The sequence below is a fragment of the Xiphias gladius genome, chromosome 21 (genome assembly GCF_016859285.1).
Source record: "Xiphias gladius isolate SHS-SW01 ecotype Sanya breed wild chromosome 21, ASM1685928v1, whole genome shotgun sequence".
NCBI classification, from domain to species: Eukaryota; Metazoa; Chordata; class Actinopteri; order Istiophoriformes; family Xiphiidae; genus Xiphias; species Xiphias gladius.
Window position 1 is genome coordinate 25,516,064 of NC_053420.1, and position 17,659 is coordinate 25,533,722.

At 44.3% G+C, this 17,659-nt stretch overlaps 1 protein-coding gene across 3 annotated transcripts in view; it reads left to right on the forward strand.

Annotated features, from left to right (window-relative positions):
* Positions 1–17,659, forward strand: part of arhgap46a (Rho GTPase activating protein 46a) — a 31,382-nt gene that overhangs the window by 5,359 nt on the left and 8,364 nt on the right. For 2 of the 3 annotated variants that reach the window (XM_040115849.1, XM_040115850.1), the window contains exons 2-3: positions 6,350–6,856; positions 15,363–16,803. In XM_040115849.1, the coding sequence (XP_039971783.1) occupies positions 6,350–6,856; positions 15,363–16,803 (1,948 nt within the window). Of the gene's footprint in view, positions 1–6,349; positions 6,857–14,223; positions 14,358–15,362; positions 16,804–17,659 lie in introns of those variants that run through there. The other variant, XM_040115851.1, reaches the window with a different exon arrangement.

Consider the following 17,659-nt stretch of genomic DNA (forward strand, 5'->3'; position numbering starts at 1 on the left):
TCGCAGCTGAGTCAGTGAACAGTGACAGTTAACTTTGTAATTTTCCTGCAAAGCTGGAGTATTTCAATCATTAAAGTAACCTGTTATTAATCATATGTTAGTGTTTTCAAAAGGTTCACTTTTACTAGCCGACAATACACCTTGGGTCTGCTGTTTAATTTCAAGATTGTTCAACTACAATTTGAAAGCAAAGTTTTTTGTGGTGGAAAATGGCTTGGTGTTGATGTAAGGCCAAAAAACAAACTTTCAAATTTATCTGAAAAGGACAATTGCAAAAGTAAGTAAGCTTTTGAAAGTCCCATTGGTAGGACAGATTTGCGAAGGCTCATCCATTCCAAGTCACATCAATCATCACAAACTCTTGTCCATCGATTTTCCACACCCTTTTTGGTATCATGGAGGTAATAAAATGATAAATAAACTTGTAGAAATTCTAACAAGGGGCAAAAGAGTAAACAAGATGGGCATTGCTGCATCGCGGGTCTTGTTTACAAAGCACATCAGGTCAGAGAACAAGAAAAGTAAACAGCATCCTAGTTTTATGAGGGTTTCTGTGGGAATGAATGCAAAGTCGCCTCTCAGAAGTCCATTTAATCTGTAACCGACTCAAGAGTCTTTCTGCTGATTTGTTTGTGGTTGAATGAAATGCAACACACACACACACACACCCACACCAATTTTGCTGTGAGTTTCACTGACCTCTAACCCTGGTAACATGGCAGGAATGGGAGGTGTTAAACAAAATGGTGAAAAATGTGTGTATGACAGGTGCAGGTTTTTTTTCTGTCATCTGAAACGTGCACTATCCCCTCTCCTTCTGATTGTTCTGGATGCCTGGGTGGAGTGTAGGAACCTGCACACACATCCTGCACAGAGACGACCTAATAAACACCTCCCAGCTCTGCTTCCAGCAGAAACATTTGGTTGAGTGAAGGCTTCCAAGAAATTAACGTTTGCCTTTGTAAAGGCTGAAATAAGGATGAGAACCTCTCTCACACCTGAGTCATGTCTTCAATATCAACAAGTGCTGGTAATGGAAAAATGTAGCCCAAGCTGACTCATCAACTTTTGTTATGTCCCGTAGCCCGAGTGTGTTATTTAGTCTCTCTGGGGGTAAATGTCAGGTGTGTCACCTACCCTGACACTAATGTAGCTACGAAGCACACACCCTCAAATTAACCATGTTTAATAAAACCAGCAATTAAGAAGAAAATTGCGTGCATGCAAAAAACTATCAATGCAGTTTAAATTTCGATGTGGAAAGTACATCCAATTTTTTAATTTTTTTTGTATGTGGGCCTCTCATTTTATTATGGGGCAGTCTTTGACTTTGTAATACTACTGATGGGGTTACACGAAGTAGAGCTGCTGCCCTCTTCACTCCAGTTAAGGGGACCGTGTCCACAGCACTCAACATGCCTGGTTTACGGTTACACTCTTCGTTAGTCATAGCTACTGGAACTACTGCCAAGCACTCAGTAGTCACTCCGTGTCCCGGCTCTTGTTTTACAATATTTAGATAAGCAGGTTGCCTAGCAGCCATGCTGAGTAGACTTTGTACATGGTTTATACATAATCAAACAGAGGTCTGCTTTTGGCAGATCACTCTGTGTATTATATGGAGGTTCAGGCCTGTACTTGTCTCTGTAAGAGTAAATTAACACTGACTTCTCATTGTTGCTTAATTTTTAATAGTTTTATACCTGTGCAGCTAGGTGAGTTTAAATTCGTTCCCCTCCTGAGAGGGATGACTTATTTTAAGGCCAGTATCTGAGGAGAAATGTTGTTTTATGTCTCTAAATAGGAAATAGTGGTTCTGTAAATATACTGGCCAGTATTTTTGGCACCTCCTGCTGTGCCTGGTGAACAGAGAGCTAAGGTTTCCTAGAATGAATGGCAGGCCCTGTGTGAGAACCCGGCCTGCCTTGGTCAATAAGGGACAGTCTCAAGCAACAGTTTAGACTAGTCTGTTGATGGAAAAGGTTGGAGGTTACCTTGCAAGAGCACTAAAGGGGTGATTGTGAGTTTAATTGGCTTGCTGATTTTGTCTATTTATCTCACCTTAACAAATTACTGGAAAAATTAATGGAAGTAATACACAATTTGGCTCAATTACTGAAAGCGTCCTATCTGTCTCTGAGAAATGCCACAATGGCACTGAAGCATAAAGCTGCATTTCAGCCATTACTAGATTATCTGATGAAACACTGCTGCTATAGTTTAGTCAAAACTCATGCTAAATAGAGAAAACAATCTTTTTTTTTCTCTCTGTATGGTTTATCTTTTTGACGAAATCAACAACCATGTTGGGCTTGTGTGAAATCCAAAGCTGGACAATACCACAAGGCTGCACGTTGGCCTATTTCTAGTGAATGTATTGTCCAGTCCTCTATGTTTACCGTTGCTGGGAAAAGTGCCATTTACACTTTGGCATTGGCTTCGAACAATGGAGCAGATTCCATGAGCTATATTCTGTTGTTTCACTCGCTCTGGGAAACCGCTCTCAGTTCTAGTTATTTTTGGAGCTGCCTGTAAATTGTGGATGACAGATGAAGTATTTCTCCTTCCGAAGGAGATCTCTGGCACATTGGGACTGGGAGTAATAAGATGGTTAAGAAGGTGTGCTTGTGTGCACTTCTTTGTGTGTATGCGTGTGCATGTGTCAGTTTTTGCCTCTTCATCTCAGTGGTGGCCTCTCTTTGCACTGATTTTTTTTTTTTTTTTTTTTTACAATTTGACAAGCTTTATTTTTGTCTCTGTGGAATAACCATAGGCTTCTGAAGCGTCTCCTTGACCCAAATGGGAGACAAAGATTCTGTGTACCATGGAAGAGCAAAGAGTGTGTTATTACACACAAGAGTAAAGAGGACATTGGGTTGCACACTTTAGTTTCCAAATATTTCACAGCTGCAAACAGTTTTTTGACAAGGAACTGTCTGATATCACCAGGTGAATGACAAAGCCCTGTTGTGTTCACAAGAGTTTAATTAAACAAAGTAGGTTAGATGGAAAATTAAAGGAAATTCTCAGTGAGGGTTACTGCTGGAAAAATATGTTCCACAAAAGGGAAAAAAAATGCAATTTATATTTATGAAAGTCTTTTCTCAAATAAAAGTTACAAGTCATGATAATTTTTCTGGTGGAATCTATAAAATCCAACTACTCCCAAACACTCAATGTTCATGTGTTTATTGAATGCATTGAAGGACCAAACAAACCCCTAACATGGGTCTCTGACATACAAGTTGGCTTCAGTTAGACTGAGTTTCCCTAGAGGTAAAACAGGTGCTGTGTCCTTCAGTAATAGGACCTTGTGTGTAATAAGTTAATTTTAGATAAATATAAAACATTTCTGTTGGAGTTAAACATCCCTGAGCTGGTGCAGACAGCATTCCAAACCATTTATGAGCATTTGCAGCATGAGGCAGACTGCCTTGGTTATTTGGAGTGCTGCACTATACTTTTGTGTCTGCTACTTGAGTCAGGGAATCGCCTAAAGCTGAGCAGGCTGAGGTTACTTTACATGCTATTACAGACAGTAACTTTTAACCAGAAATGTATAGCAACTAGGATCCTGCTCATTAAAATTTTTAGTTGGTCCACTTCAGGCAATGGAATCAATTCATCTAATTTTGATATTCAAGTCAGTGTTATAATGGTTGGAATAAATAGATACATGATCATTGTAAATGTAAAAGTGTTTTGTCCTCAGTCCTGGTAGATCCTCAGAAGACAAGTTCCTTTGTATTAGACAAGCCCTGTAATACATCTCTCACATGTTGTTTGCTTACTCCCAAAAGTGATGTTCCAGGAATTTCAGAACCTGAACACTGGTCCATCTTCCTGCTTATCTGGTCATGTCAACAGAGCCCAGCAGGCTCGCCCTCAGCTCTAACTGCTATATATTTACCCTGAGGGAACAGTCCTTATGCAACCACTACACCCCGTGCTGAACTCTTCAGCCATGGCCCCCACAGTTAACCCACAAACCCTGGTTTCCTGTTGGGGTGTACAGGACACCATGCAGCATGTTGAAGTCTGTCCTAGTTTCCTCAGTGTCATCGCTGTTGTGGAATTTTAATACTCAAGAAAAGCACAGAGAGGGACACACAGCCTGAGCTTTCTTTCACTCCATGTTCCTAAGGGATTGTTTAATTTAGATTCAGATACAAACACTGCATTTAGAGAGAGTGATGACAAAACTGAACTGAGTTACACAAAAGGCAGCATGGAGAGATCAGTTTCAGTGTTGGAAGGCCTCTTTTGGAGGCCAGGAGCAGTAAAAGGATGAAGGCTGTGGTATGTGTGGGGTGGTATTGACTTTTTGGCCTCCGCTTTGAATGCCCCATTTGCTAGGCTTCCCACCCATTAAGTGTTGCGGATCTAATCAGTCTGAGAGTCATCCGCTAATAGTTGGGCCTCATTGTGGGACCCCTCTCTTTGTGAGTAGTCCGACTGTAAACACTACTCTGCGACACTGAATCCAAGCCCTGCAACACAAACATTCACGCTAACATTTTTTGACACTTTGGACACCTTTTTTTCTTCAAATTTCCCCTCTTCTCTTCTTGTCATCCCATGTGGGTTAAAACAAAGTATAAAAACCCCCTACATGGTAAGTCCACTAAGGTCAGGGTTGCTTGCCTGATGTGAGGGACTGGACCAGATGACCTCCCAACCTAGAGCAGTGGGACACATGGGTAGACCGTATGTGGAAAGTATTTATATCATCTCCATGCTTTTGCTATGTTTACCTGGCTGTTATATCAACCTGTGGGGAGCCTGGGGTTGGTGCTGGCAGCACATAAAAGAGACACCGATCGATACTATATGGGTGATGAACGGGTAAGCCAAAATTACTCAAGGCTTTGCAATTAAAACGGAGAACAGCTGGCTTTCCCAGTGAGTTGTAGCCAGCATAGTGACATTGTAAGCCTGCCAGACCTGACTGGGACCAGACTCCTCTGTATCTATTTCTGAGGCCTGGGAGTGCACACAAAGTTGATTTGGAAGGCACATGAGAGACCAACGTGGGTGTTTTTTGGACACAGTAGGCACTCTTATCCATGCTAAGGATCATGTCCCTTCTGATCATCACAGGTAGCCTGGACCGCAGGCTTGTACCACAAACAACCATGACAGGGTGAAGAAAAGCTTTTCTGTCCTGAGAAAGCTGGGAAAAAATCCAACCCTATGGCAGATTCTTGTGACACTAATTCTTCCCCACTGGCACTTTTCTCTCAAAGATGCTGGGCTAGAAGTGGGTGGGATACTAAGGAAGAGAGAGGACCTAGCCTTGCCAGTACCCCTCAAGTGGTCATTACAAGAGAAGAAAAGGAAGCGTTGTGATTTACTGGATATTTTGAGTCCTTCCTCTGGCTCTGATCTAGACATCTACTGTGATACTGAGCATGGGGAGAGGACTCTAGTTGGCTGTTTGTAGTGTTCCCACATGGATTTTCTGTCACAGTTAAGGCCTGCATTAGGGAACTAGATCAAAGGAGATGCAGCCCACTAAAGGGTAGCGTGACCTAGATATACCAGCAAACTGCAGTCCTTGCTTATTTGTCAGAAATATTTATTGACCCTGATTTTATCTATATAGCTACAGCATGTACTGTAATATGGGGTTATATCTTTCGGTTGCAATATGCCACACACACACTTTGTTTAACAAAGATAGACTGGTCTATAATTTCTCTTAAATTCGGTTCATGGTCTAATTGTGTGTAATTAGTTGTCCCTTCTATCTGTGCCCTTTTGCCTGCATACTTTTCTGCTGGTATGTCAACTGGGTTGTCATTTTCTCTGTTTCTCTCTCTGCCTCTATCTCATTTTGCACCTCCCCTCTCCACTCTCTCTTTTTTTATTGTCTATGTGTATTGTGCTGAGCTGGCTGCTGTCACCCTGTGATTGTAGTTAAGCTCTGTGGTTTTTGCATTAGTAGCACTCAGAGCGTATGGTTCTCTTTGGGCCCTGCTGACTACATGCCTGGTGTCTCACTGAGTGGTTCCACCTGTCTCCTTATTCAGGAAACACACATACACGCCATCACTCCTGCCACACCATTGCCTACCGAAGAGATTACATCACTTCTAACACACATACATACAGATGGATACATGTAGGGGACACAAACATTGACACTCTCTCCATATGGGCAAGTGGGCATTCTTGAGCCTTTCAGTCTGTCAAACAGTGTGAGTTGTTTACTGCTTGTCGAGTTGATTTAGCAGTCAGGCGTGACCGTGGCCTCTAGTGCATAATCATATCCTGTTGGTGAATAATCTGTTGCCATTTTCAGCATGGAAACAGCACTTTACCCTTTGTCTTGTTTCTTCTCATTCAGCTCTGATTGGGTGGAGATCCTGGAGCCACGCTCCCGTGAGCGTATGTACGTGAACTTGACCACTGGTGAGTGCGGCTGGGATCCCCCTCCAGGCGTTCCTGTCCGCCAGGCTGACGGTAACCAGTGGTGGGAGCTGTTTGACCCCCATAGTGGCCGCTTCTACTACTACAACTCTACTGGGCGCCGCACAGTCTGGCACCGACCCCAGGGAGCCGATATAGTGCCCCTCTCCCAACTCCAGGCCATGAAGCGATGCAGTGAGGCCAAGCAGACTGGAGGAGGCGTGGACAGGCACCACCATGGGACCACGGGGAGTATCAGCAGTGTAGGGAGCCGGGGGCGCTGCACCCCTCTGCTTGAGCAGGATGGAGACAACCCTATCCCCAGACCCCTGGAGACCAGCGAAGAGACTGCCAACCCCGACATGGACCCAGCAGTGGACAGCAGATCACAGGGAGACGGAAGCAGCAACGAACACAGCACAGATGGCAGCAAAGACCCACAGAGGTAAGCCGGACTAAAGCTTCAGTAGCTTCTACAGTAAGTCTGGAAAGGGAATTGTGCTTAATCATTAGTGGATCATATTACCAGGAGAAAAGTGAGGAAATGTGATAGTCATCACAGCATGTGGTATAGTGACCGGTAATGACTTTCAAATGCTCCTGCTATGAGAACTTGCAGGATTATTTTGACTTTTGACCACTTGAGCCGAACTCAGACTGCTTTTTTATTTTCATTTTCACTTATCTGTACATTCCATATGTCCCATGTTTCCATACTATTGCCTGTGAACCGTGCTCAGCCATTTGAGCAAATCGCTACCAAATGGGGAGAATGGTCAGTTACATTACAGAGCACGACATTTCCCCCCATCATGCTAGGGTTGCTGGTGCAGAACGGCCCCTAACAGTAACTCATTCAGAGACTCCATCATGTGCTTGGCGTTGTGGCCTCATCCAAACCACCATCCCTTCCCTCCAAGCCAGATTCCAGACATGCCACTTCTGTTTCCCCTGGCACAGGGCCACTGAGGCCGTCTTAGTGTCCTTCTGTGTGCTCACCAACACCATGCTCTGCTCTGTTCCAATGCTCATTTCATTTTCCTAAAACAAATCTAGGCCCTAGGCCATTAAAGACTATAACGCCTCTTATGGGTGAGAGCTTAAGTTTGCATGCATGAGAGACATGTGAGAGAGTGTTGTCAGTGATTAATAACAAGCAGAACCTGCTTTACATCCGAGCTGCCTGTAAACAAGGCAAACCCTGCTAGTTTTTGGAGGTTCTGCCGTGGCGACTCTGGATCTCCAGTTCCTCCTGGCTCTTCTTGTACCTCATCTTGGTCATTAGGAGGTCTGTCCTCTGACCCCCCGATCCTTTGGGATTACGTAAAGATGGAGGGGGAACTAATTGGTCAGCCATGGTTGTTGACCGCCACTAGTGGAGCCCTGTTGCATTCCCTATGGTGTGTGAGGGGGGTGTTAAAACTCCCCACACACAGGGATCCCAATCTGACTCAAGCTTTCCCAGAACCTTTTCTGTCCTCCCATAAAACAATGGCTAGCTGTGTTCCTCAAAGGAAAACTGAGGATTTTAAACCCACTGAGGCTTAACACCCCTCTTAGCATATGGCCCTTCTCATGCTCACTAGCCTCCATCTCTCTGCAGGTAATTGGAAACCACCACAGAATGCACAGAGAGGGTTGAATGTGACAGCTCAAAATGGTTGAAAACGAACTCAGAGACATTCTTGCCTTCAGTTAGTTGCCCACCTTACTGATGATGACAAGGATCAATGGGTAGAAGCAAGGGAGAAAGTTTAAATGAAGCGTTGGAGTGGTCGTAGTGGTTTGAGGTTAGTTAACTGTTCTGTCCCACCCAGAACAGAGGAGTGTTACGGGCTTTCATGACAATATAGTGGTCTTCCTGTTTTTTATATCATACAACTGGTCATAACTTTTTTTATTTTCATTGAGTAATGGGGTATTTCATTGTTTCAGGTTCCTCAATGTTTGGTTTGGACATCTCTGCTATTTTAGACGTGTCTTCACATGTCCTCTTTTTGCTCTATTTTTCTCTGTTAAATTTTAGCCGAGATAAAAAGTTATTAACTTATGACCTTTGAAAAACAATGCTGGTCCTTGTGGAGATGGGTCGATCCCAGTTCTTCCAACACCAGTTTCCTCTTGTTCTGAGTTATTAATATCTCTGTTCATAATAGAAAGAAGAGTTTCCAAAGTTGTCACACAGCACACTCCTTGTGTTATTCTAAGCACTGGTTGGTTGATTCAGCTTTCTTTCTCTTTCTGTCTTCCACTCTCTTTTTAAAGCTTATATTTGTATTTGTCTATGTACATGATTGTAGGAAGTGTAGGCATATAAGCGCACGTTGTATGTCGACTTGATTGCCAAATCTGTTACTTATTGGCCAAGTCTTATCACATGTCCTGGGAATTTCTGGGTACTTTGAGCCTGTGTAGCTCATCAGGGAAGTACTGTGGTCTTAAGGGGTAAACATGTAAGTCACTTGTGGTTATGACCACAGGAAACCAAAGCGAACTGATCTCTTCTCATGATGTAGGAACTAAAGTTGTTACAGATCAAGTAGCTTATGACATCTGTATTGAATTTCATCCACCTTTCAGTGCATGAGTGCGTCTGTTTGTTGTTGTCATCAACCAGGTAACATCTGTACAGGATTTCACCATAGATAGTGTGTGATCTGTGTGTTTATGCCTGTCTTCACTGTGTGTGGGCTCCTTTCCACTGAACAGGAACCTGCTGAGGTTGAATGGATGTTAAAAATCTTCTGAGGATGCATGACAGCATGGGGTAAGACAACCCAGAAGTGACCTAAGGTGGTTCACATCACAGGGTCACGTGACCCTTTGTCTTATTGGCTGGCCTGGGGTGTATAATGGACCACTAAAAGGAACAAAGGCCCTCACTTAAAGCTAGTTGTCCACCATGGTCAACTGAGAGCTTTCTCTACGCAGGAAGTCTAGGTATGCTGAATGGAGAAGAACGCCAAATGACTTGTATGTGCCCTCTCATTTAGCCCTGTAATGATATAGCGGTGCACCAGTAATCAATCAAAGGCAGTCACGCTGACAGTAGACAATCAAAACTCGCTTTTCCTGACTGGTGGCTGGCTTTGGATTCCTTTTTAAAAAGATTCAGACAGTTTACACACATTTCTGTATATCAGTATGTAAGTGAACTCAACTCTGTCTGAGATATTACATTGTTTATTGTGTGCACTTATACCAAGGCTTCTTCACATTAAAGAGGAGACAAGATAGATTTTTTATATGAGTGTGCAATGACTTAAATGTTAAAAAACGACTTAGTCTGATGTATTTTAGGAAAGTTAAAGGGCAAATGTAGAAAAACCTCTGCAAAAGTGACAAGTGTTTGACAATGCAACCAACTAAAAAACAGAAATGAAAACATTGTGTTTTAATTTCTAATTCAGTTTCTGCTTTGGGGAACTTTAATAAAGCAGCTGAAAGCAACCTGAAAGCAAAAGTATAAAAAAGCCAAAACCGATGTGCCTGTGACTGCCTTACTGTGATTCATGTAGGGGAAATCACCACTGGGTTTATTTAGGAAACATTGAGGCGTCTACTGAAGTATATAAAGTTTTTAAGATTTGAATGAGTCACGCATTTTCGTCATGTTTACTGCGAGAGCACAAGCCTCTCATGCTTTCTTCTCCCGCCACTCTGAGGACGTAACCACAACATTTTTACGCACACTGGAAAGACTTGTTTTATCTCTACGCTCCTGGTGTGGTAAGCTCTTTTTCAGCTCTTTCCAGATGGTGTTGTGAGTCTGCCTATAATAATAAAGTACTTTTCGTTTTTCCTTTGCGAAGAAGTTGCACTTTGAACTCATGACCCTGATATGTGCCTAAGTGCTTTAGTCTGGTTAGCAGTGACAGTGTCCTTATTTCGTTTTTTTTCTGTCTTTCTCACAAATGCAAAGTTTATGGCATTCTCAAGAACTAGATTACAGAGCTACATTTTTGTGTCTCTCCAATCAGTGTAACTATAACCTCTTTTGTTTTATTTTAGATATCATTGAAAAAACTGCATTACAGTTAACTTCTCTCTGGTGTTTTGGTGTGGTGGAATATCTCAGTGTTTTCATGAAGAACACCACATGTGAACTGGCCTCAGGCATGCTGCTACAACTGCTTTAGCTGACTCACAGCATGAGGAGATGTTTTTTTTCAGGGTTCTTTCAGGATTTCCACTCCCATCCATTTCTAACGGGACATTATTGGTGGTGTTCTGCTCTTTTGTGTTCCTGATCATACCTCTGAGACTTGAAACTGACTGGAACAGATTTGTGTGTGTGTGTGTGTGTGTGTGTGTGTGTGTGTGTGTGTGTGTGTGTGTGTGTGTGTGTGTGTGTGTGTGTGTGTGTGTGTGTGTGTGTGTGTGTGTGTGTGTGTGTGTGTGAGAGAGAGAGAAGAGGATCCAGTTTTAATCATGTCATTCAAACAGTGTGCTATAGTGGGATCTGGCCTCACAAAAAAAGTTACAGATACACTTTCAAATTCCAGAGGCGGGTCTCTCTGGAATCTAGTTGGGTTTGGCCTTATCTTGTCCTTTCAAAATTATCTGGGTGGCTTTCCTCTTACCCATCCCAGCTCTCCTCCGGGGTCCGGTTGCGGGAGCCACAGACGTGTACAGCTGGTAGACATCTTGGCTCAGAGGAAGGAGGTGCGTCAGTTCAGCTGTTGCAGGACAGCTGGGTCTCTGGAGGTGTCTTACAGGAACTGGGGGGCTACCAGTTTGCCCAGAGCTCAAAACGTTATTTTATGCTTTGCTTCTGCTTGATATTTTTATGATTGATTGTTTAAAAGTGAGAGGAAAAATCAGCTTTGAACGTTGGTGAAGTGGACACGACATGGTCCTCAGTGAATCCTCTTTGTCTTTTCAGTTTCCTTCCTCTACGCAAATCGTAGTGATCCCATTGGTCTGTGCTCTTAGGTGTTTGTGTAGCAGAAGCTTGGCCTGTGTGACCTCATTTCCTCTTCCTGTCCAGCCAATGTTAATAATAACCCCTGTTTTTCAGACCCCATTATTCCCTGGGGGTAGATTTAAGAACTTCCAAATCCATATCCCTGTCCTCCAAAGTGACTCAGCTGATGGCTTTTCCAACAGCAGTTATCGCAAGCAGGAAAGAAAGAAGAAACAGAACATCTGCTTACGGTAGAGTCACACTACTGTATTTAGTTGGTTATAGAGATGGCCTGACCGCAGGAATATTCAAAACAGAGACAGAGGTATCTCTGACTATTTTTGTGGGTGTGAGACACCAGCGATGCTGAAACGAATTGAAATTTGCTGACCGTTAAGTTGATTTTCTGCCCCAGAGGCCAATCAGATTATCCCACTGGTGTCCAAAGGGCTTCTAACTTCATTTTATCTTACAATTTTCTGTCTTTCTAAATGTTATGCAAGCTAGCTCCAGGTTCTGATTGAAGGGGTTTGTAAGTGCCAGTGAAGGTGTACCATAGTTCTTTGCACGTGTGCTGTGTGTGTCTAATCTTGTGTGCTTGAAAAATAGTTGAAACAGAGATGATCTCTTTGCAAACGGAGAGATTTCAAGAAATCTGGAGAGAGTTCTTACACTCCCAGTGATACTTACCATGTCTAATGCGTGGTAAATTGCTGTGCATAATCCTCTTCTTCAGCCAACCTTATATATACTTGACAAGTGAGCTACAAGCAGGCAACACACCCTTTCTAAACAACTTTCATTATGGTTACAAAAAAGTCCAGGCCTGTTCAGTGTTACGTAAGAACCTGTCTGTTTTCCTGACTGTATCTGGAGATTGAAGATGGCTCTTTCACTCCCCCCCCCCCCCATTGCTGTCGTTGAAGGAGCTGTCTCCTTGACGATGGCACACCCATGCATTGTGTGAGGCACCCCACACTGCCGCAGAGGCCCCTGAATGGGCCCTGAGGAATTCCAGCCTTCCCGCTCATTCCCTTGCTGCACTCTCCCACGACTAATCCCCACCCTTCTCATTTACACATGCTCACACCCTCCTCTCTTGTCTCTAGCTCTGTTCTCCTTCACCCCCCATCCCCCACCAAATGTTTCCCCACTCTAGGCCTGTATTTTCTCACCATTGTACTGTCCTTGTCTCTCTTTTGGTCTAGGGTTTGTAATCATACTTTATTTTGTTGACCTGGGTTTACTGATATGCAAATTGTTCTAGCTGTGTAATGGGATTAGAGGCTTCATATGGAGCTCGAAGACACTGTATAGTCTTACTTTTGGAGTTGGCTACTGGCCCCCATGTGGTGGTGATGATCATTGCATCAGGCTCCCTGCTGACATCGAACATAATGTGCCAGTGCTGGAGGGGGTGAACATGCTAGACCTTTGCTGAGCCTGACTGGGACAATGGTAGGCAAACAACAGAGACAAAGCCTCACAAAATCTCTCTGTCCCAGCACTGTGAGCTGAACTTAGCAGGGTGCTCCTTGCAGGCCTGTGTATGTATTTAGTTTCAGTCCCTGAAGAATAGTCTGTTTATTGTTGCTACCGAAATCAACACAAGATATAATTTAAGGTTTGCATCGACTGGAAGGAATAATATAGAACAGTGTTGTGTTTTTTGGACATGAATATGTATCTCAGGGGCTAGTTTTGTCCAATGATATAGAATTACTCATGTATTAAGTGAAACATTTTGTAAAGCTACATATAAGCCCCCTATTATTAAGATTTAGCCCATATTTCCACCCTGGGTGCAGTGTGTGAACATTACATTAGGCATTTCCTGTTTGTGCTGCATATGGGGAAGCCCTCTCTCAAACCCTCTGGAGGACCTCATCAGGCAGGAAGTAGTCGTCAATACCATTTCAGGGTCTGTCCTCAAAGTACATCAGCCAGCCATCAAGAACATAGGAAACAGATTTGTGTTTGTTAGAGTAAGTTATTACACAAACTTAAGAGAAAGTGAGTTTTTTGTGTGAGCAGCAAGGTTTGATTTGTTTGTGGATAATAGAAGAAGAATTTGATTATTGTGGTTTTGTGTGTGAGGTCCACTGTGTTACTTGGCCATCCAATTGTAAGAAAAGCCTTGATGTTTCATGTGTGAGCTGTTCCAGCTGTAGCAAACCGGTGCTAAACAGTCAGCTGTGTGTCAGCTGCTAAGGTGGGAATGATTTTGTGGCATTTGTATCACCTCTTCCAGCTTGACAAGATCAGAGTGAGAAAACATACACTGTTTCAAAGAGAACAAATAGTGGCTTCTCACGTTAACAGCTGTCACCTATCAACACCCCCCCCACCCCCCACCCTGTATAACCTTACACACTCACACTTTCATGTAAAAACTAAACAGTGGTGATTTTGGGTGAATCCCATCTATCAGAGCTTATTGTCTTCCCACGTGTCCGTCTTGTCAGTATGTGTTATGTGTTGTTTAGGTAGTAAACTGTCTTGATTGGTCTTGTTGAGGTGGGGGACTTGGAGGGTTCCAAACAATAGTGGTTGTGGCAGGGTGTCCTGGTGCTGTGCCAGGTGGCTGAGACCCAGCTGTTTATAGGCCCTGCTTGGATGGTTAATCTGTGGGACCATTTGAAGATGAGAGGCTGTTTACATTCAAACCTCTGAGGTAGTGTGACGCACTCTGTAGACTGGGGGTAGCACAGGGTCCTGAGAGAGAGAGGGAGGACTAAAGGAAGTTTGCCGTTGACTTGAGGACCTCAGGGGAATTGTTTCAGCATTGTTCCAGAGAGATGTGGGGAGGAGAGGGATGTTACTCCGCCTCTTTCTCTCCTCCCTCTGCGTCCTCTTCCTGCCATTACAGCCCAACTCTCAACTGAGTTGTAGCGCTCTTGGAAAAGAGAAGCCTTTGAACACTAGCTCTGGCTGTATACTGATCTGTGTTTGTGTTTGGATTTACAAGGACAGAAGGTGATTAGCTTTGATCTAATTAATTAGCCCACTGAATGTTAAGTAGAGGTTCAAGAGAGGGAAGGTAAGTCTCCAACCTTCAAAGTTATTCACCTGTTTGACCTTTGATTAAGCAAGGAAGTATATTGAACTTGTATATTCTGTACTGAATCGCATGTGTCTTACCCAGGCTGGCCGCCAACCATGTCCATGTGTGTATGTGCAATAATGCCTGCTTTAGAGAACTCTCTTTGGTTTAAGAGTGCAAGTTTTTGATCAGCTGAGGAATGAAAACTCCTGATTGCAGTGGAAGATTATGAGGCAACAGCAGAGTAGAGGGCAGCAGACCATAGCAGCGTGACCAGATTGATGGCAGATTGTTTTATGTTGCTGGGATTAGCAGTGGGCCATTGGGTTTGAAGTTAGCCCAACCGCCCAACCAAAAGGAGAAGAATTAACCTTTGGACCCGGGCAAAGATCTTCTCAGCTGTGAACTACTGCAATCCTGACTTCTCTCAGATCAACGTCTTTTCATGTGACCTGTTGATTTACTGTCCTAATGTTCATTCACTGATTCAAAGACTTTTATGCCACATGATACAACAGTAGCTACTTCACACACATACATCCATTAAATTTTATATATAGCATTACCCTATGTATCATCCAGAGCTCTAGTCACACGTTAGGAGGAACTGTGTATGTGTTGGAGAGTGTGATGTGTTGTGTTCAGTCACTCAGTATTTGTAGGCCCTTGCTTTACACAGCGCACACTGGAGTTATTGTCTCATGGGTTTGACAAGGCTATTATGACTGCCAGACTAAAAATGGAGTAAAGTCTTTGGAGGTCAGTGAAATGTTTGGAGAAGAATTTGTGGATTGCTGCTGATTTTTCCCAGCCCTATCAGCCTTGGAATTTGTAAAATAGATTAAATATAATGAATGGCTTCACTGGTCTGTATGATATAATATGATGATAGTTCTTTTATGGTATTGTCTGTTGACTTTTGCATGTTTATTCAGACTTTACATTCACTTTATTGCTTAGACTGGTGTCAAAATAATTCTGCTCATGTTTTGTCTTTATCAGGGATGCTTCTCAAAGATGGCAGCCTGCACCTGGTTCGAAAGCAGCCATGCTCGTGAAGGTGAACAGTATGAGCCGTAGCCAGCCAAGCCCAGCCTTGCAGCAGCAGCACCTCGAGCACAGTGCACACAGCAAAACCAACACCTTCACCTTGCACCCCTCCAGCAACAAGGCCCAAGGTGGACACATAAGCTCCACCCAGGGATATAAAACTGCTCCCTCTGGTAAAATGGCAGCAGACACACGTCATGCCCATCACCTGAGAAAAGCCAGCAATGGCAGCTTCTGTTTGGTGACATCAGACAGTAGCCAGCCCAGCCCGCTTCTTCACAGGTCACAGACCAGCACACCACGTCCCATCTCTCCCCAGTATGGTTGCAATGCCCCAATATATGATGAGCCAGTTTCAGACTGTCCTATATATGATGAACCCCCAATAGACATGGAGGTTGAGGGTGCGCATCTGTACAATGGACAACCTCTGTCTCGCCCGACACCTACCCATAGCCTCCAGAAGCCTAGACACCTCCAGCACCCTGGTTCATCTCATCCAGGGTCCAGACACATGAGGAATCCTTCTGCCTCTGACTACAGCCCAGCTGGTCTGGAATGCATCAAGCACATGGTCAATGTGGACCCCAAACAGGGGCTCCTCTCCAGCTCTCCTGTGCCCACACGTACCCCTTCCCCTACCTCTAGGCAGGATTCTGTCTTGACTCAGCCTCAGCCACATCCTCAGCTCCAGGCCCACTCTTTGCCCCAGGCTCGAGGCCAGTTGAGGGACAGAGAGTCAGGGACCCTAGGCCCAAGCACTCTAGACAAGAAACAAAACTGGCGGGTCCTTGAGGCCACTGTGCAACGCGCCATGGAGGCACGACACAGCAGGCAGAGCAGCCAGGCCTCACAGGACTTCCCCTCCTCGACCCCGCAGGCCACAGCAAACTATCAAGACTCTGGTTACTCCACTGGCCCCTCCCCAAGTCTGAGAAGAAAGAGCAGGAGGAGGGTAGGGGCTGGTGGTGGTGCAGGAGGCAGGCCGGGGTCGGTAGGCAGCAGCGGGGAGCTGTGTGCCCTCAACGAGAGACTGATGGCTGAGATGAGGGAAGTGGTGAGTCGCTCCAACACCATGAGGGAAGTGAGAGCGGGGCTGGACCCGGAGATTGGGGAGAGGGTTGTCGTACCGCGAACACGCTCCCCTGCAGACTCACTCAGGTGGTACGGAGGAGGGGGAGGGGGATCAGCAGGCAGGTGTACATCACGAGAGGACCTCACTGCGGCTCCCCGGTCACTGAATAGGGTTGGTAACCTTGGCAACCCTGCTCTGGCCCCTCTGGAGATACCAGGGAGGCAAAAAAGGACGTATGAAAAGGTGGACACCTTGGAGATGAGTGTGAATAGCCAGGCCAGCCTTTCCTCACCGGAGACCCCAGGACCGCCATCCCAGGTAACCCCACCCCTATTTTGTGTGTGTGTGTGTGTGTGTGTGTGTGTGTGTGTGTGTGTGTGTGTGTGTGTGTGTGTGTGTGTGTGTGTGTGTGTGTGTGTGTGTGTGTGTGTGTGTGTGTGTGTGTGTGTGTGTGTGTGAGAGTGAGAGAGTGAGAGAGTGAGAGAGTGAGAGAGAGAGAGGCAAACAGCCTCAAAGTTAAATTGTCATTAATAACAAAACAGATAGTAAGAGAATATATCATACCCAACTGATTAAGAGCTAACCTGTGTCTGTGTTGTGATGTGGTCTGTTAACCTCAGAAAGTTTGTTTGGATTCAGCTTTGTTTGAAAGCTGAAAACCGATGTCTCTCTAGATACACTATCAGAGTAGAGATGATTCAGTCTGATAGTGTCAAATGAGGCCGAATCATGCCTGAATAAAGAATGTGCGTATTATGGGAATTTTTAGCTGCTGTTTTGTATTGTTAAGTGTGTCTAGTCCTAAGAGAGCTGTGAGTGGTAGATTGGTCATGTCCACTTCAATGGACATGAAGAAGAGCAGAAATATTCATCTCAACTATTGGGGCAGATCAGATTTTTAAAAACCCTACATAGCACAATAGATGTAGTTATATTTTGACTTTGTAGACCACTAAAATACAAAGAGACACGTGGATGAGCCACAGTGATGGCCTATCTTGACGTCAAGCATCCTTAAGAAAGCTGCACATGATCGAAGATGAAAGATATATTTGACTTCTCAACAGTTATATAAATAGCAGCATGTGGAGCCAATTCCAAGTTCTACTACTTCTATTCTCTAAATCCCCTCTTGCAACAGAATCACACCCCATGCCTCCATACATTAGGGTGT